This window comes from Mastomys coucha, unplaced genomic scaffold (assembly GCF_008632895.1).
Source record: "Mastomys coucha isolate ucsf_1 unplaced genomic scaffold, UCSF_Mcou_1 pScaffold17, whole genome shotgun sequence".
NCBI classification, from domain to species: Eukaryota; Metazoa; Chordata; class Mammalia; order Rodentia; family Muridae; genus Mastomys; species Mastomys coucha.
Window position 1 is genome coordinate 34,492,689 of NW_022196899.1, and position 19,591 is coordinate 34,512,279.

Sequence of the window (19,591 nt, forward strand, 5' to 3'; positions counted from 1 at the left end):
TTGCATGTATTGAGTTTTTACCTGCTTGTGTGTCTATACACTGTATGTGTGCCTGGTGTTCAGGGAGTCCAGAGGAAGAAATCAGATCCCCTGGAACCTGATTGTGAGGCACCATGTGGGTGTTGGGAATCTAGGTCCTCTGGGTGATCAGCTAGAACTTTTATCCACTAGGCTATCCTTTCAGTGCCTCTGTCTATGAATATGTGCATGTGGTGTAGGTAGGTGCCCCTGTCCTTGGAGGGTTAACATGGATGCTGGAAAGAGAGTTTGGGTCCTTTGCAAGGACAGTATGTATCTTTTTAATAGCTGTGTCATCTCTCCCGCCACAGATAAAACTATTTTAAACTAAAAAAGGAGAGTCCCCACAAAAGTTGGTATTTATAAATCAGATATTACAAAAGTAGAGAAATTTATAAGTTTTCTGTTCTCTAAAAACATTTAAATTAAATCATTATTAACAATTTATAGTAAATCTTTTCAAATCTGGAAAAGTACTTAGACTGTCTGACGAATGTTTCCAAATAAACCCTGAGAGCATTTACTACATATGAAAGGTCTGAAATGCAGAGACCTATGCTTATTACTTATTGCTTATTAGCTTATTACTCAACTCCTGAAAGTATGGAGGGATTCAGACTTCCCAGATGATATATCTTTGCAATGCAGATTTTGAAATGAACATAACAACAAAGCTTTTTTTTCATACCAAATAATATTTTTCTATAAAATACAAAATGAATTTCAATTTGTCCCCCCATTTTCTCAAATCATATAAGTTCCGTATGTTGTTAAACTACTGTTTTTGGTTTTTTCTTTTTTTTCTTCCAAACTAAAACTAATACTGCAGATAGAGCTAAGGAATATGGGTGCTGATAGGCTTTTGGTTTTGTTTTTAATATCTATTATTCATTTGTATCTTGTGTGTTATGGTCAGAGGTTAGCTCTAGGGGGTTGGCCATCTCTTTGTATCTAGATGCAAAAGTATTGGCTATAAGTACATTTACCTGCTTAACTATCACACTGGCCTGATAGATCTTTTTATACATTTAAATCTGTTGGACAATGTTAACAAATACTAAATTGTAGAAACATTGATAATTTTTCTCTCAAATCCCATTGCTAATAGTTAATTCTGAGGAAATAATACAAACTGGAGGGAGTGTGTTCCATACATATAGATGATGGTTACTGTATTTTTCAAAATGCTTTGTAATTTTTTATAAACATTTTACTAAGACAATATTTATAAAGAAAAAAGTTATCTGTTAGACTGAACTAAACTTAAAATCTTATATATAACCAAAGATGTATTCCCACCACAAAGTTTGAGACAAAGATGTATGATTGATAAGGCTGGGGCTGTAATTCAGTGTGCATGTTTAATTCAGCACATATGCACAAAGCCCAGGCTCCCTGTTTTCCACTGACAAATTTGTGTGTAGTGCATATAACTAAAAAACTCATGTTGAAAAATTTAAGGTGTACCTAAAAGGGAAAGGATAATCAAATCAGAAACTAGAAGAAATGAGCAGACTATTTACTAAGGAGAAAGCTCAAATAGCTAATAAAAATGAAAGACTCAATAGTGGTCATGAGGGGCCTAAGCAAAATAATGAAGGACCATTCCACATAAAGGCTAACTTACCAAGGTATGAAACTAATACATTTTTATGTCTTATGACTGTGTGTGTGACAGAGAAACTCACGTGTAATATAAAAAGTAAGCACAAGAATGTCTATTTTTATATTTTTTGAAATGTTGAAACATCAGAAATTGCACAAATGTCCAATGGCAATTAAGGAAAATTTTTAAAAATCTGTGATATTGTTATAGAAATAACTTTGAAATATGCTAAAGCAGGAAAAGTAATGAAACTACTTTGATACCATTTGTTTTAATATTTTAAAAGCATTATGTCTATAGCTTTATATGTAATTATGCAGAAACATATAAGAAGTATATAAAATGTTTACAGTGGAGACTGTGTAAAGTTCTTGCCATGCAAGTGAAGAACTGGGGTTTGGTCCCCAGCAGTTGTGTAAATGCTTGGGTGGATGTGGCAACCTGCTTATTGTACCTGGCACTCAGGAACTAGAAATAAGATTTCCCCAAACAACTCGCTAGCTGGAATAAGTGTGTTCTGGATTCAAGAGACCTGCCTCAGTCTGTAAGATGGAAAGCTTTGGGGCAGAGTTTGGGAAGCATTAAATAAATATCCTTTTTGTTTTACAAGTAATATATTAGTGAATTGTTTGTGCAATTTAAAAAAAATTGTTGTGACTATCTAGTTACCTAGTTACTCTAAACACTTTCAACTAGTATAAAGTTTGGCTTCTCTTAGCTCATAAGTTAGAAAAAACAAAGATTAAAAGGAGTGCCTAGTTTTCTAAGGGGAATTAGATAGGATTTTATTGACAGAGTGGTGTTTTAGTTGATAAATCTAATCTGCAATCTAATCTGATAGGATATTTATACTCTTTCATGTATACTAGGTTTTATCATGTATTCTAAACACTAGATTTCCCAGAAGTTTTGAATTGTTAAGCTCTCTCTCTCTCTCTCTCTCTCTTTTTTTTTTTTTTTCCATCTTTACAGCTAGGCACTTCATGCACCAGATCATCACAGGAATGTTGTATCTTCATTCTCATGGCATATTGCACCGGGACCTCACACTCTCTAACATCTTACTTACTCGGAATATGAATATAAAAATTGCTGACTTTGGACTAGCAACGCAATTGAATATGCCACATGAAAAGCACTATACACTGTGCGGGACTCCTAATTATATTTCACCAGAAATTGCAACTCGAAGTGCACATGGACTTGAATCTGATATTTGGTCATTGGGCTGTATGTTTTATACATTACTTATTGGAAGACCACCTTTTGACACTGATACAGTCAAGAACACATTGAACAAAGTAGTATTGGCAGATTATGAAATGCCAGCTTTTTTGTCACGAGAGGCCCAGGACCTTATCCACCAGTTACTTCGTAGAAACCCTGCAGATCGGTTAAGTCTGTCTTCCATCTTGGACCATCCTTTTATGTCACGAAATCCTTCAACAAAGAGTAAAGACATGGGTACTGTAGAGGACTCAATGGATAGTGGGCATGCCACACTTTCCACAACAATTACAGCTTCTTCTGGTACCAGTTTGAGTGGTAGCCTACTTGACAGAAGAAGACTTTTGGTTGGTCAGCCACTTCCAAATAAAATTACTGTATTTCAAAAAAATAAAAATTCAAGTGACTTTTCTTCAGGAGATGGAAGTAATTTTTGTACTCAATGGGGAAATCCAGAACAAGAAACTAATAATAGGGGACGAGGAAGAGTAATAGAAGATGTAGAAGAAAGGCCACACTCTCGATACCTGCGCAGAGCTCATTCCTCGGAGAGATCCAGCCCCTCTAATCAGTCTCGAGCAAAAACATACTCAATAGAACGGTGTCACTCAGTAGAAATGCTTTCAAAGCCCAGAAGATCACTGGATGAAAATAAACACAGGTAGGTATTTACCCACCAATATTAATGTCATTGTTTTAACTTCATTAAACACAAAACAGCCAATAGTTGTGGATCTTTTGAAAGACCAAGCAAAATAAGGATAATCTTTCAAACTTACTGAACAAGTCTTATCACTAGAGGACTAATAGCAGCTGCATGTAGAGGGAAGCCGGGGCTGAGTGAGGAGTAGCTGTGATACTAATTGTAGGTTTTAATTATATACTTATGAAAGGATAGTAGGCATACAGTGGTGCCATTCTAGTGCTGTGGCATTTTAGTATTGCCATTTTAGAGATGCTTATACAAATACTGTTTTCTATAGTTATTCTAAAATTTTAGGTATTTAAATCTCTTCTAAGGTTTCTGCCTTAAAATGTTTAGGGACTAGGAATTCTCTTATATAGAACACATATTTAAAACGTATATATGTATGTAGCCCTGGGTTCTCTCCCCAACCCTTCCTTCCAATAATTGGTTTATGGGATTTTTTTTTCCCCTCTTTAGTTCCAATCATCATTGTCTAGGAAAAACTCCTTTTCCATTTGCAGACCAGACACCTCAGATGGAAATGGTACAGCAGTGGTTTGGGAATCTGCAAATGAATGGTGAGTTTTTTTTTTTTTTTTTTTTTTTAATTTATTATGTGTAAGTAATCAGATCTCTTTATGGATGGTTGTGAGCCACCATGTGGTTGCTGGGATTTGAACTCAGGACCTTCGGAAGAGCAGTCAGTGCTCTTAACCACTGAGCCATCTCTCCAGCCCCGAATGGTGAGTTTTTAATGGAGTATTTAATTAAAATGTAATGACCTGGAACCTGCAAACATTGCAGTTTTCTTCTTCTATCTAAGAAGTCTGTTGCTTGAGATTTGGAATATTTACACTTTCTACTCCTTAATATTTAATGTATATAATTAGTTTCTTAAGTTTTCATTATAAATAGGAAGATAGTTGTACATGAGCACGTTGTATGCAGAACTTGGTTTGCACAGCTTCTCTGTGGTTAGGCAGGAGAGCCAGACTTCTTAAGAAGTCCTCGATTAGGTCAGATGCTGATGCCTGGGTCAAAATCAGCTGTTCTTGGTGCACACAACGTCATTAAAAGATGCTTAACTTGTAAGAAGCTGATGTGAAAAGTTTAGTCTGCCAATAGTTCCTCATATTGAAACCTAAACGTTTTAAGCAGGTGTCCCTAGGTCATTATTAGTAATGTGGAGAATAAGTGTCCCCCATTAATGACTAACACTCACAAAAGGTGGGTGGAAAATAATGGTGGAAAAGAGAATTAGAAGACAGCATCTGGAGGAGGAGATCATCTTTCACCAAACACTGTGTTGTCTGTGGAGTGTTGAGGTGTGGCTCTCATTAGGCAGGGTTGTTATGTCTTGTCAAGGAGTCTGTTTTCCTTCCCAAAAGACATGTTTGAGTTTCACAAGTCTAAAAGGAAGTTAATATGACCTTATATACTTGGATGGTTGGTTTGGTTTTTTAAACAACAAAATTGCCCTATATATTAATTAGTCTTACAATCTTGTATTTACTTGTCTACAGGTTATTTTTATTTGGTAATAAGGGCTTTTCTGAGATGGAAAAGGAAATCCTTTATATAAATAATTTAGTCATTCTGCTCTAATTTTAAAGTATTTTGCTCGTTACAAAATATTTTCCCTTATAATGAGAATATGAGGACAAGAAGCTTTATTTAAGAGTAAATTGTGATAAAAATTCTCAGAGTTTAATACTGAAAAACTAAAACTCTATATAACTGATCATTTAAGGCCTTTGAAAAAAATAATAGCAGCAGGCTCTGGTGGCCCATGCCTTTAATTAGGCCACTTGGGGGGCTGAGGCATAAGGATCATGATTTCATGACTTCCAACACCAGCTGGTCAGCGTAAGTGAGACCCTGTCTCAAAAAAAAGAAATAAGATAATTACCCTAGAAAGTTTCATGTAATTAAATTATTTATATATAGGTACAAATATATTTGCATTTATCATTATGGATGCTAAAGATAGTTTGTTTTTTGCTTATTTTTATAAGTGGAGATGAGATAAACAGTGCTTGGCTTAAAAAAGATTTACACGTTTTTTTCTTCTATAGACTGGGAATTCTTGTCAGAAACAGTTTTGATAAACATTGACTTGCCTTAGAATGAGTAACTTCTTTTTGCTTCGATTGAAAATTTGATTTCATACTAGTACATTTTCATAGCCATAAAAGTACTAAAAGTTTTTCTTCAACCTCACTTTAAATGTTTAACTACTTTTGTCCTTATTTATTTAAGAAGTTAAGAGCTCACTTTCTTAATAGCTTCTTTATAAAGTATATAATAATGTTAAATATAGTACATAATGTTATTTATAGTAAACTAGTTATTGTGGAAGAAATTTGCTTATCTACCATCTCAAGATAATTACATATTTCTCTCATTTAGCAAGAACAGCTACGGTTTACTGATTTAAGTAAAGAGACTTCAAAATACAATACATGAATGTTTATAACTGACTTTTCTGTTGTTTAAAAAAGTGCTATTGTAGAGCTGACCTTTGGGCACATGCCTTGAATCCCAGCATCTGGGAGGTGGAGGCAGTCCATCTTGTGTTCAAAACCAGCATAACCTACATAGTAAATTGCAGGACAGTCAGGGCTACATAGAAAGACCCAGTCCTCAAACTCTGTACCTCCAAATGCTATTATAATCAGCACATTATGCAACAGTTTACTAAACTGCTTTTTTTAATATATGTTTTAGCTCATTTAGGAGAAACTAATGAGCACAACACCGTTAGCCCAAACAGAGATTTCCAGGACTGTCCGGATTTGCAGGCCACTTTAAGAAATGCTTGGGATGATACAAGAGCCGGCAAGAATGCTGATACTTCTGCTAATGTTCATCCTGTAAAGCAGCTAAGTACTATGAAATGTATGACTGCACATCACCATAAACCTGAGATCGTGCCACAAGAGCCAGCCTTACATCCTCATTCTGAACAAAGCAAGAATAGAAGTATGGAGTCAACATTGGGTTACCAGAAACCTACCTTAAGAAGTATTACATCTCCTTTGATTGCTCACAGATTAAAACCAATCAGACAGAAAACCAAAAAGGCTGTGGTATGTCAGTTATTTTTCTAAGTTACGATTTGATGTTTTCTGTAGAATAAAATTCTTGAATGTGATCTTTTTTATTTTTATGATATTACTGGAATTTGAGGTACTCTAAACAACATGAGGGGGAGAAATTGAACATTCATGGAAAATAGCATAGTTTCCCTCTGATTTTAAAGAGGTAGTATTTGGGTTTTGTTTGCATGTGTTAAGACAGTTTTTAGTAGGTAATCCAGGACTGCCTAGGAATTGTCCTTCTGTCTCTCCTCATGAATGCTGTGATTATAGGTGTGTACCCTAGCCTGATACTCCCTCTAGCTTTATAAGAATGGCAAGTTACTTCTGATAAGTTTGGAACTCTTAAATTAATGATGCTTTTTAATGTATTTGTTTTGATTTTGTATCTGTTTTACCTGCATATATTTATAGGTACTCCATGTCCATCTGGTACCTGGGGAGGCCAGAAAAGGACATTAAATTCCTTGGCATTGCAGTTATGAGCCACCATGTGGTTCTGGGAACTGAAGCAAGGGCCTCTGTAAGAGCAATAAGAGAGCCACCACTCTAGACCCTAAATTATATTTAAAAAATAGTTAAATGAAAAATATTTTAAAACAATGTTGGCTATATAGTGTATTAAATATTTTATTTATACTTACAGCTATTGAATTGACATTTAATATTAGCCCTTTGATTTTCAGTTTCTACATTTAATTTTATTTCAAGTCAAGAGTAAGCTAGAAAATACACCCTTTTAAAAAACAAGCAACACTTCTATGTTTAGAACACAATGAGCACATGTGAAGACGAAATAATTTCTTTGTGGTTCTGTCTTGATCCTACTTGTCTTTGTTTCCCATGTCATCCAGTCTTGCCTTTGTTTGGTTCCCATTGTCTTCAGTGTCCTTGTTCCCCACCCTACCTTCTGCTTGCTTTTTGCTCATTGGCTAGCATTTCACACTTGGTTACACTCTCTCACCTGTACACCTTCTGGCTCACAGCTGCACCCAAGTATATCTTTGTTCTAGACTGCCAGCCTGAAGCAGCAGTTGGATTTTGTTATTTCTGCTATGGTTGGGTACTTTTCCCTTTTAAGTATTATGTGCCAGAAGTGTTCTAAAAAACATTTTGTTGACTTTTCTGTTTCTCTAGGTGAGCATCCTTGATTCAGAGGAGGTGTGTGTGGAGCTTCTGAAAGACTGTACATCTGAAGGACATGTGAAAGAGGTTCTTCAGATATCTACTGATGGGACTATGGTAGTGTACTAATTTTATTAACTTGTAACTTCAGGTGTGATCTTAAACATTTGGCATTCAGTTCTTTTTACAATATGATATTTAATCTATCTTTGGAATTTATAAACTGAAAAATAAAAATAATTATTACTAATAATAAAGTTAAATTTTTAGTTTAAAATACTTTATTACTTTTAGAAACTATTTTTAGAAGTTTTAATTTTTTTTAACCAGATCACAATTTATTACCCAAACGATGGAAGAGGCTTTCCTCTTGCTGATAGACCACCCTTGCCTACCGACAACATCAGTAGGTACAGCTTTGACAATTTACCAGGTATGTGCATAAGCAGGAGATGGATTGAGATCATAGGCTTACATACACAGCTACCTTGGTTTCAGTTGGGCTTCCAGTCAGGTTCATGTACTTAGTGTCTGGGAAGATCTTGTGTATCTTATTACTCTGTTGTTTATGCTATGCTTCCATGAACCTCTGAAGTAAAAACTAGCTCTGAAGTAAGATCAGTAACATCAGAACTATAGCCTATGTTCTTGCTTAGTTATTGGTCTATCTAGAATCATCAAGAATTTTACTATAAAGTGTCTAGTTTTTCCAATTTGAAATAAAAATAATTTGTAAGTGTTGGTAACTGACTGTCCCTAGAAGCAGAAGCTCCAAGAAGCTCTGAATTGGAAAAATAACTACTGAATAGCGCATCTTAGCTGAAGTAACTTTCAGAAAGAAGTAAGCCTGTCTAACCTTACTAGGAATTAGAACATAGGTGCAATTGTATGTTTAGTTGACTCTTTCTTCCTTAATATTAGGTATATTTTTCCCTCTTTAGAAAAATACTGGCGGAAATATCAGTATGCTTCCAGATTCATTCAGCTTGTAAGATCTAAAACTCCCAAAATCACTTATTTTACAAGATATGCTAAATGTATTTTGATGGAAAATTCTCCTGGTGCTGATTTCGAAGTTTGGTTTTATGATGGTGAGTTTACTACGTGTGATCCTAAGTTATTGCTGGACCTGAGAGCTTCTCATTAATACCTGTGTGATCTAGTCCTTGTTCTCTGTTCAGCTTCTTATCAGTCTGGTATGAAAAGCAATATCCCATTTCTTACTTGAAACCCACATGTAAGTTTTGACAGCAAAAATGTGGCAAAAGACAGGGTTTACCAGACAATCTCTTAGAGCATTCTGTAAAGTTGACTTGGCTTTGCCTGTCTACATGAAGGGTTCCCATGTATACATGCAGCACGTGATTACAGCTGTCCTGCTACTCTGTATAAATACCATGCCTTTGTGCACAGTCAGGTCAGATATATACCGAGAAGGGAAATGATGGCTTACGGTTGTAATTTGAGTACCTTTGAGTACCATTGAGTACCATTTTACCAATGGTCAATAAATAAATGTAAATAACCTGTCAGCCATTGTGTACTAATATAATAAATAAATATAGGAATAATAAAAGACCTGATAGCAAATGGTATTCTGCTTAATTTTCAGGAGCCAAAATACATAAAACAGAAGATTTAATTCACATAATTGAGAAAACTGGGATATCTTACACTTTAAAAAGTGAAAATGAAGTTACTAGCCTAAAAGAAGAAGTAAAAATATATATGGACCATGCTAATGAGGTATGTACCTGTTCTTGATCTAGTTAATAATCATATGTTAAAGCAGTAAACCGTTGACAGGAGGCAATCTTCTCTGTGATAGGGTCACCGTGTTTGCTTGGCACTAGAATCTGTAATCTCTGAAGAGGAAAAAGGAATCAGGGGTTCTTCATTCTTCCCTATAATAGTAGGAAGGTAAGAGCTTAAAATTCCTAACAATGGCTAAAATGCTAGAATGTTTAAGACTGAAATCATTTCCTTGTAAATGATGTTTAGAATTGCACCATGATGACACCCCATAATCCTGGCTCCTACAAGATAGAGGCAGGAGGAACTGGAGACCACTCTACCTCAAAACAGCTACAAGAGCCAGTTAAGATGGCTTGATGGTTAAAATGCTTGCTACAACATAAGCTTGACCCCTGAAACCTACATAAAGATTGAGGGAGAGATCTTATTCCAACTTTTCATTTTCTGACCTCCAGAAACACTCTGGAGCATATATGTGCCCATATTCCCACACCATTCATACAGACATACATAATAAATAAAAGTTAAATTTAAAAATTTTAGTAGCCAAGCCTGGTGGCCCACACCTTTAATTTAAACACTGCATTGGCAGAAACAAGTGGATTTCTGTATAGTGAGTTCCTGTGTCAAACACACACACACACACACATAACTAAATAAGTGCTTAGTTCTCTGTATATTGAAAAGCTTTAGGGAAACTTTAACAGGAGATTTCTTTTTTCTTCAGAAAACCTGGTAATACCAGTTCACCTAAATCCTTATCAGCACCTTCTATGGACCCAAGCTACTCCAAGGGAGAGCAAGCATCATCAAGCAGATTGAGCATGAGTAATGCAGGTTTCCCAACACAGTCACCAGTACTCCATCCTTCTGTAAGTAAATATGTATCATGACATACTTTAGAACCTGAAGTGAGTGCCCAGTGTCCTTTTATAAAGTGAGGCTGTAGGTTGGGGGTACATCTCAGTTGTAAAATATATGCTTAAGGTCCATAGGTTAGATTCCAGCACCACCCAGAAAAATAAAACATCACTTAACTATTTCATCCTTACTGAGCTACTTTGCCATATGTCTGCCTAAATAAACTAAAGTCCTTGCACCATGCTGTCAGCTGCCTCATGACTCACGGTAATTAATTTCCTCAACAAACTGGCATACTAGTAAAGACTGTATGTAAATATACAAGAATACAGTGTGCAAGAAACTAGTGTGTATATATGTACTCATGCATATGTACATTCGCCAACTTTAGCTACAAAAAATAACTTAGAGGAAAGAAAAGGAAAGAAATGTACTACAATGAAAACAGAAGACATGATTTGGCCTTCCTTTCATTTTTGAGTAATGAGGTTGGTATTTTTAGAATTTTTGAGAAAACTTAAAATGATGTACTTTTACTAAAGTGGCTTATAAATGTGCTAAGGAATATCTTCTCTCTCTTATGGTTTAAAGACTGTGACAGTTGAAGGACTTGGCCACACAGCGGCTGCTACAGGAACAAGCGTCTCTTCAAGTCTTCCTAAATCAGCACAGCTTCTGAAATCTGTTTTTGTGAAAAATGTTGGTTGGGCTACACAGGTGAGACAGTTCTAAGAAAGTAATTTTCTCAATGCAAACCTTGATTAATTTTTATTATTAACCCAATAATAAGAATTATTTTAACAACTTTTCTTTTCCAGGAAGTAAGGGGGTGTGTAACTTTTTTTTTACATTGGTTATATTCCCAAAAGTTTTAGCTTTTTCTAATTGGTATATATCAGAAAGCTTCTGATGTTGATATGAGGTGTGATTGATGTCATGCTAAGGGGTTGTGCAGAATAGAGAATGATGTCTAGGGCATTTGAAATGGTAGAAACTAAATCAACACTGAATTCAAATTTATAGCTTTATGGCCATGTCTATACCTTTACACTGTGTGGATCCTCAGAAGGTGTGAAGCATGAAGACTTCTGGCATGTGTATTTTTACTTTACAGTTAAGTAAATTTCACTATAGCACTTCATGGTGCTTGGTGCCTTTTGTGTAGGACTACCTGCTGTGCAGTCCTGCTTCTCACATACATTGTCGAGTTTATCCCCAATGCTAGCTGCCCTTTTAAAGACAATAAAATCACAGTCCTTTATGGTAGATTGATTTGCATAGTCCTGAAGCATATGTAACTGTGGTATGGTATAAATACAGGACTGTCTGTGTCTGGTGGCCACAGTGTTTTCTTACCTACCACATGCTTCTCCATTTATAGTAGCACAAAGGCAAGTTTCAGTGGAGATACCGCAGGGGAGCTTGTGTCCTTTCTTAGACCTATCTTGGGAGAAATACTTTAATGGGGAAAAACAAAACCCTAATTCAGTGGATAATTTCAAGTAACCAAATTATTGAGTCATTTTAATATTATGCTGCCTTAGCCATTAGAGGAATAATGTGAAGAGGAAGGAAGAACATGAATATTTTCAATACTAAAAATCTAAGGCTGTATTGGGTCTGGGAGTGGTCACACAGGCCTAGAATCCTGGTGTTTAGGAAGCAGAAGTAGGAGTTAAGTCAATGCCAGTATGGACTATGTAGTGAAACCCTGTCAAAATGTGGAGCTGGAGAGGTGGCTCCATGATTAAGAGCACTTAGTGCTCTTGCAGAGGACCCAAGTTATTCCTACATGATCTGTAATTCCAGTCCTAGGGGATCTCATGTCCTCTTCTGGCCTCTTCAGATGTTGTAAGCAAGTTGTACAAAAGTATAATGTACAAGAAAAATACCCATATACATGAAGAATAAAATAAGTGTGATGTGTGCCTTTAATCCCAGAACTCTTAAGTGTGAATTCAAGACCAGTTCTGTATACGGAGACACTGTTTCAAAAACTAAATGAGTGAACAAAACTCTATAAAATACTTTTTAAGTGAGCCCTTACAAAACATTAACTTGTCTTCTGTGTAGTCATTTTCTATGCCTCTTGCTTTTCTAGCTAACTAGCGGAGCGGTATGGGTTCAGTTTAATGATGGGTCACAGTTGGTTGTCCAAGCAGGAGTATCTTCCATCAGTTACACATCACCAGATGGTCAGACAACCAGGTAAGCTCTTACAGCACTGGGTGGATTCAGTGCTTGCTTTCATTTTGCTTTCTTTGTGCTTGAAATAAATGACTTAAACATATTTTAATAATTTACTTAAACTGTTCATTATTTTTAACTGTTCATAGCCTTTAATGTAAATGTTGTGATTATCTATATGAATAATCTACCCATAATCAACTCAAGTGATAGGATTTCTTTGTAACCCTTATTATTCAATGACCTAATTAGGTTGAATCTTTTAATAATGGACTTATGAAGGTAGAATAAATTATTTACTTAAAAGAACATGGAGGGGCCAGGTGGGGTAGTATATACCTTTAATTTCAGCACTTGAGAGGCAGAGGTAGGTGGGCTTTTTTCGAGTTCAAAGCCAGCCTGATCTAAATAAAGACCAGCTAGGGGCTATACAGTGAGACTCTGTCTCAAAAAATAAACACAAAAAGGACATGGAGGGCTGAAGAGATGGCTCAGCTGCTTAAGTACTTGCTTTGTAAGCAGGGGACATTTGTTCAGGGCCCCAGCACCCATGAAAAAGGCAAGGCAAGGCAGTGTGCACCATACTGGGGAACTGGCTACCCACTCTAGTCAAATAGGTGAACTCCAGTTTCACTGAACACTATGAAACTAAAAGGTGGAAAGTGATCAAAGACACACACCCCTCCGGCTGGATGTGGTAGTACACATAAGGTTAACAGTTTGAGATCATACTTGGTTACATAACCATCCAATCTGGATTATATGAGAACCTGTCTCAAAAAGGTCAAATTAAATAAACTTGGTTATTTTTCCTAAATAAAAATTGTGTCTTAAATTAACTGTTGGCAAGGACTTCAAGAAATTGGAATCTATGCATGTTATATGTAATAAAGGTAATAAAAACAGTGCAGCCAATTTGAAAAGTATTCTGTTGTTTCTCAAATTGTCAGAAATACACTTATAATGCTACCTTGCCACTTTATACAAGAGAACTAGAAAAAAAATCATCCTGACTGACGTAACCAAGACCCAGATAGACAAACATGGTATAGGCTCACCAAAAAAAAAAAAAGTTGTGTCTTTTAAAAGTCTTGTTAACAATTTGGTTTTTATTTATGCTAAGCATTGAACCTCAAGCTTTGTGGATGCTATGTAAGCCCTCTGTAACTGAATTATACAACCCAGCACTGACAGACAGTTTTGAAGGCAAACCACATCAGTCCTTCCAATATACAAGTGCTGTCTGAGTATTCAACTAATGAGAGATCAAAGTATTGGTTTAAAAAAAAAAACAAAACTGCTTGTACATAACTATCAAACAAAAATATTGTTTTTGAAAGAAACAAATTGAGCATGCTTCAGTTGATTTGGAATCCTAGTAAGTGTATTTATTGTCTTCTTGATGTCTCTCTTATCATGAAAGGATTATTGGGAAATGTGCTTTTGAGTATTAAGGTCCAAGTAATGAAGTTCTGTCTTGTTTTTCTGCTTAGGTATGGGGAAAATGAAAAATTACCTGAATACATCAAACAGAAATTGCAATGTCTTTCTTCCATCCTTCTGATGTTTTCTAATTCAACTCCTAGTTTTCAGTAATTTGTCTCAGATGTCTATATTTAATAAATGACTTCTTGGTTGGCTTTCAAGTAAGTGACTTTTTAAATTTACTTTAACTTCAGAAAGCCATTCTATTAAACAGAATTTTAATCTACATGATAAAAAATATACTAAGAAAACAATAAAATTTCAGTTATCAAATATAGTGGTCATAAGGCTAGGACATCTAATTTTGCTCCAACCATGTAATACTTCAAATTTTGTGCTCCTGTTTGTATTGAACTAAGTTGTGTATGGCTTGTTTGCTTTTGTTATTTTCTTTACTAATAAGACATTGAGAATCATGGACAAACATGCTATAGTTTTGAAATTTTGAATATGTAAATAATGTATGTATAAGCAATATGTAAACATGTATATATTATATTTATTTTTATAGCACTTGTGTCTGTTAAGATTTCTGCAAATACATTTTATAAAATAAACACAGTGGTAAGTTTTCCTTAACTTAGTTTATTGGTTAAATACTTGTTTTAAATATTAGATGAGTTACTATAAATTCATTCTTAAAATTAGTTTGCTGTTTAGGACGAGCGCCATCCCTACACCCCTTTTGAGGCCCGGCTTTTATTGATTTAAGCCATAGGCTGTCTTTTCCATCTTCCCTCTAATAGGAGTTTCTGCCTTGCCCGGGAGAAAAGAGTGTCCTGGGAGACATGGGACCGGAAAGGGGGCCTGGGAGGTGGGGGCATGGTAAAGAGACTGGCTGCTGGGCTCTCAGATTAAACTTCCATCTGGGCAGAGCAAGGCTGTTGACCTGCACAGGCCTCTCTGCCTTGCTAAGATGGGACTGGTCAAGAGGGAGGAGCTTTGTTAGCAGCTCCTACTGTGGCCTAATAGGCACCTTTTTTTTTTTTTTTTTTTTTTACTGTATTTACGGGTGCACAGTAGCTGTCTTCAGACACACCAGAAAAGGCCATCCCATACAGATGGTTGTGAGCTACCATGTGGTTGATGGGAATTGAACTCAGGACCTCTGGAAGAGTCCTCAGTGTTCTTAACCTCTGAGCCATCTCTCCAGCTCAACTTATAGGTACCTTTTGTAAGAAACTTTATTTCATCTACTAAGGTCAGAAGGCGTCAGATACCACCCTGGATCTGAGGTACAGGCAGTAAGCCACCGTGTTGGTTCTGAGTCTACTACAAGAGCAGTAAACACACTAAACTTCCAAACCACATTAAAACCTGGAGTCTTAATCTTATAAGTGTTAGACATCATCACTGAGGCTTATCATTTCACTTCTGCTGAGATTTGGAAATATGACATACTGTTCATATAATGAGGACCTTGAACTTATTGAAGAATCCAAATTGAATTATTAGAACTTCAGCCACTTCGGACCTGATTTAAATTCTGAGAAACCTCCCCAAATGTGTTACCTCTAGGTTGTTTGAAAGCCCTGCCTTCTGCCTCAGTGCAGTTGTCCCACACTTTCCCAGTCCAGTCATGCTCTTAAACCAAGTTCTAACAAATCCTTCCCTTTGTAGAAAAATTTCCTAATTTTCTCTTCAGGTTGGGTTCCTCTGGACTCTATACTTGTTTATGTCTTTTTGTTTTTGTTTTGTTTCTTCAAGACAGGGTTTCTCTGTGTAGTTTTGGCTGGCCTAAAACTCTGTAGACCAAACTGGCCTTGAACTCACAAAGATCCAGCTGCCTCTGCCTCCTACTTGTCTATCACCCTTCTCAGAGCCAAGCATAAGTATCTGTACCAGCTACTTAGTGTCTGAGGTTCCTGATGGAGTGCAAGCTTAGCAGTTACTGCTCAAGTCTCAACAAGTACATGGGAATAGGCATGTATTCAAGTCATCTTCATATGTACTGAAAATACGACAGATTGAAACTTCTTACAGTCTTGCTTTATTTGAAATGAATACTCACAATGTAATAAAGTCACAAATAAGTCTTCAACAGTAAACAGTAGTCAGATCCAAATAGTAGTTTATCTTCATTAAATTAAAATTTACAAGTTTATTTTATTTTCATACAAAAAAAGAGCTTGCTAAAATAGAGAAGCATAATGAAGTGACAGTACATTCAAAATAAGAAAATAATCTTTTGCTAGATTTCCAAAAATAAGATCATCTCCCCTCTTTACTCTTTTTTTCACTCCTTCTTTAATATACACTATTAGCAGTTTTTACCTCTGATCATCCTCCTCCTATCCTCCCTCTTCCTTCCCTCACTTTGGTGACGAGGTGATGTTAGTCTAATTTCCCAGGAAGCGAGCGCCTCAGTAAAAAAGAAGGTACAGTCATTTTGCTGGGCTGCAGCTTTCTAAACTGTAGTATTAGAATTCCAGGGCTGGGAAATGTCTGTCATGTTCTTGCTGAGAACATATACGCTAAGATAAAGACTTCCTCACTCAGAGCACTTTAACTTTTTTCCCAAATATTTCTGCAAATCTGAGTCACAAGTAGAAATAGTTCCTCACAGTTAAGCAACTGTTAGTGTTCAAGTCAATTTTCCTGTTCTGAAAAAGTCCAGCAGTTACAAGGTAGCCTCTGAAGACAAGTGACTTGTATACTTCATTTGTATGTATCACAGATCAGGATCTTATCTTCAGCTCAAAGCTTGCTGTGAGAAACTACTTTGTATTACACAGAAACCTTGGAGTGCTCTCGTTCTTAGGGGTTATTATTTTGTCCCTGGCCATACCACACAAAGGTGGAATTTAAGGTCAGCAGTGACCCAAAAGATGAACGAAAATACAGAACAGCAGGTAAGAGGATGTCCAGGGTTGGACAAAACAGAAACTAACGGAAGCAAAATGCTGCCTGCCATCATTTAGTGCTGATAGCTTCAGAAGACTGTATAATATAAGGTGGAGAGAATGGTGTTCACACTTTAAGGCTCAGTTTTATTTCATTAGGAAGCTGAATAATAATACATTTTTTAAAAACTTAATGAAAAAATATTTTTATTTAGTTTAAAAAAATGAAACATTTTTTAAACTAAATGCTTTGCTCTGGTTAATTAATACAGAACTTTGTCCAGTTCCACTGCATAGTCCATTGCTTTCGACAGAGCTGTACAGTTCACATTGAGTGTAGTTTCATACCTACAGACCATTATCCATTCACTGTTGAGTTCATGGGACTCCAGTAAGGTATGATATGAAAGCAGTTCACTTTTGATAAGGAGATTATGACCCAGAATGTTTTTACACATCCTACCATTCAAAGTCAAGTTACTCAATGTTGAGTTTAAGACAGTAGGCAGCAAGTTCCCAGCACATACTTTAACTTACTCCTGGATCCTCATATATCTGACAGAAAAGGCAATGAGTCTTTTATAAACAGCTCCTATTAGCAAGATGGTGAGCACTACTATTCCACACACAAGGCTCACTGCCCATCGTGGGCCCAAGTAAGTATACACATGGCTGATGAACACAGGCCCAAGAATCCGTGCTGCACTTCCAGAAGTGGTTAACCAGCCCATGTATGTACCCTGTAGTAGGAAAGACAGGACAACAAATTAATTCAGGGTTAGTTATTGTAAAATAAAAACAAATTTGTAATTAGTCACCTTCTCTACTCTGAAATATCTCTGAATACAGCAAATAAACCGTATGGTGCTATAGGCCTGTAGCCTAACACATGGGAAGTAGAGCCAGGAGGATCATCTCATCAGTTCAGGATGCATGACAGGATCCTGTCTCAACTGATCTGGGCTAAAGAGGTAGTTCAAATGCCTGAGTTCAATCCCCCAAACTAAAATTAAGCTAAGGGTGTGGAGGTGGATCTGGGAGGTCTGGGGGTGGGAACAGGGTAAATATGATAAAAACGCATTGTGTGAATGCTCAATAAAAGTACTAAGAACAACAACAAAAATAAGGCATGGTAACATGTGCTTGGAATCCCAGAACTGGCAAGTTAAGAGATAAGCAGAACACTTGGGTTCTCCAGGCAGCAACCAGCCTAGCCTACATACTGAGTTCTGGGCCAGGGAGTGCTGATATTAGATGCGTGTGTGTGTGCGTGCGTGCGTGCGTTCGTGCGTGCGTTCGTGCGTGCGTGTGTGTGCAGGTGGTTGTGGGGTCTGAATAAGGTATTGGATCCCTTTCAGCTGGAGTCACAGGTCGCATAAGTCGCCTGGTATGGCCTGCTAGGACTCCAATTCTCTAGAAGAGCAGTAAGCACACTGAACCATGTCTCCATTCCCTTATTTGCCTTTTAAAGATGGTTTATAGTCTAGGTTTGCCTAAGAGTTACCAGGTAGCATTGGCTGGTCTGAAATTTGAGATCTTCCTGCTTCTGCCTCTGGAATTATAAGCATGTGTCAGATAGCTAGCTCAGTTTAACTTTTAAAGAGTAAGATAATTTGGAGCCATTTAAATATCTGGCATTAAAAAGAAGAGTTTGAAACATACAGAAAATAAGTAAATGATATGATTATGAATATGTGATTATACATATAAAGTGAAGTAGAGCATTTCACTATAAGTAAATCTCTTAAAGAATCCATGATAGACCCCTTAATCGCATAAACCCATTACATAGTCATAAAGAAGAGGCTGGAAATGGAGCCTGACTTCATTAAAATAGTAAATTAATAGTTATGTCCTGCTGGGCGGTGGTGGCGCACGCCTTTAATCCCAGCACTTGGGAGGCAGAGGCAGGCGGATTTCTGAGTTCGAGGCCAGCCTGGTCTACAGATGAGTTCCCGGGCAGCCAAGGCTACACAGAGAAACCCTGTCTCAAAAAACAAAACAAAACAAAACAAAAGTTATGTCCTCTCTCAAAACTGTTATTCACATTGCATCTATATATTTTTAATGTTACATAATACACAAATTCCTTGATGTGTGAACTTGTGTGTGTACACCTGCTAGGAATCAAACCTAGGGTATCACGCATTCCAGGATAAAGGCTGTACTGTTGAGCTATACTTCCAGCCTATAGATTTTTTGTGTGTGTCTTTGTGTCGTTTATTTTTGAGACTAGATTTCACTATATAGCCCTGGCTGTCCTGGACCTCACTATGTAAACCAGGTTGGCCTTGAACTTGCAGTGATTTTCCAGCCTCAGCCTCCTGGGTGCTAAGATGTGTATAATCATGCCCTGCTCGGCCCTTGACCTTCCCACTTAGAAATTAATTTTGAACCAGGGTTTTAGCTCTACCAGGGTAAAACACTAGCCTAACATATACAACGCCTTGGATCCAATCCTAGCACCACAGTTAGTTAAAGTACATTACAGATAGATCTCAGTGTAGCACAACAGTTGTTAATTGTCTAAATCCAAGTTGGCTACCAATTTTGGTTTTCTTCTGTCTACTTTAAGAATGAGTTTTAGAAATTTAAAGTTCAGAGATTTTTTTTTCAATGAAAATTGAGCTCATAATTATTGACATCTGAGTTTTGATTTAGCAATGTTAATCTTTCATCAGGTAAACCTTACCAAACA

At 36.6% G+C, this 19,591-nt stretch overlaps 2 protein-coding genes across 8 annotated transcripts in view; one reads left to right on the plus strand and one right to left on the minus strand.

Annotated features, from left to right (window-relative positions):
* The window catches only part of Plk4 (polo like kinase 4), a 16,981-nt gene extending 2,352 nt beyond the window's left edge, over positions 1-14,629 (plus strand). For 4 of the 5 annotated variants that reach the window (XM_031376685.1, XM_031376684.1, XM_031376682.1 and 1 more), the window contains 12 exons: positions 2,597-3,512; positions 4,017-4,117; positions 6,267-6,628; positions 7,775-7,879; positions 8,093-8,195; positions 8,704-8,853; positions 9,375-9,508; positions 9,591-9,682; positions 10,245-10,389; positions 10,970-11,095; positions 12,480-12,586; positions 14,059-14,611. In XM_031376685.1, the coding sequence (XP_031232545.1) occupies positions 2,597-3,512; positions 4,017-4,117; positions 6,267-6,628; positions 7,775-7,879; positions 8,093-8,195; positions 8,704-8,853; positions 9,375-9,508; positions 9,591-9,682; positions 10,245-10,389; positions 10,970-11,095; positions 12,480-12,586; positions 14,059-14,161 (2,444 nt within the window). In that variant the 3' untranslated portion in view covers positions 14,162-14,611. Of the gene's footprint in view, positions 1-2,596; positions 3,513-4,016; positions 4,118-6,266; positions 6,629-7,774; positions 7,880-8,092; positions 8,196-8,703; positions 8,854-9,374; positions 9,509-9,590; positions 9,683-10,244; positions 10,390-10,969; positions 11,096-12,479; positions 12,587-14,058 lie in introns of all 5 variants that reach the window. The other variant, XM_031376683.1, reaches the window with a different exon arrangement.
* Positions 14,630-16,023: 1,394 nt separating this feature from the next.
* Positions 16,024-19,591, minus strand: part of Mfsd8 (major facilitator superfamily domain containing 8) — a 30,892-nt gene continuing 27,324 nt past the window's right edge. For 2 of the 3 annotated variants that reach the window (XM_031376688.1, XM_031376687.1), the window contains one exon: positions 16,024-17,633. In XM_031376688.1, coding sequence (XP_031232548.1) covers positions 17,427-17,633 — 207 coding nt within the window. In that variant the 3' untranslated portion in view covers positions 16,024-17,426. The remainder of the gene's footprint in view (positions 17,634-19,591) is intronic. The other variant, XR_004120464.1, reaches the window with a different exon arrangement.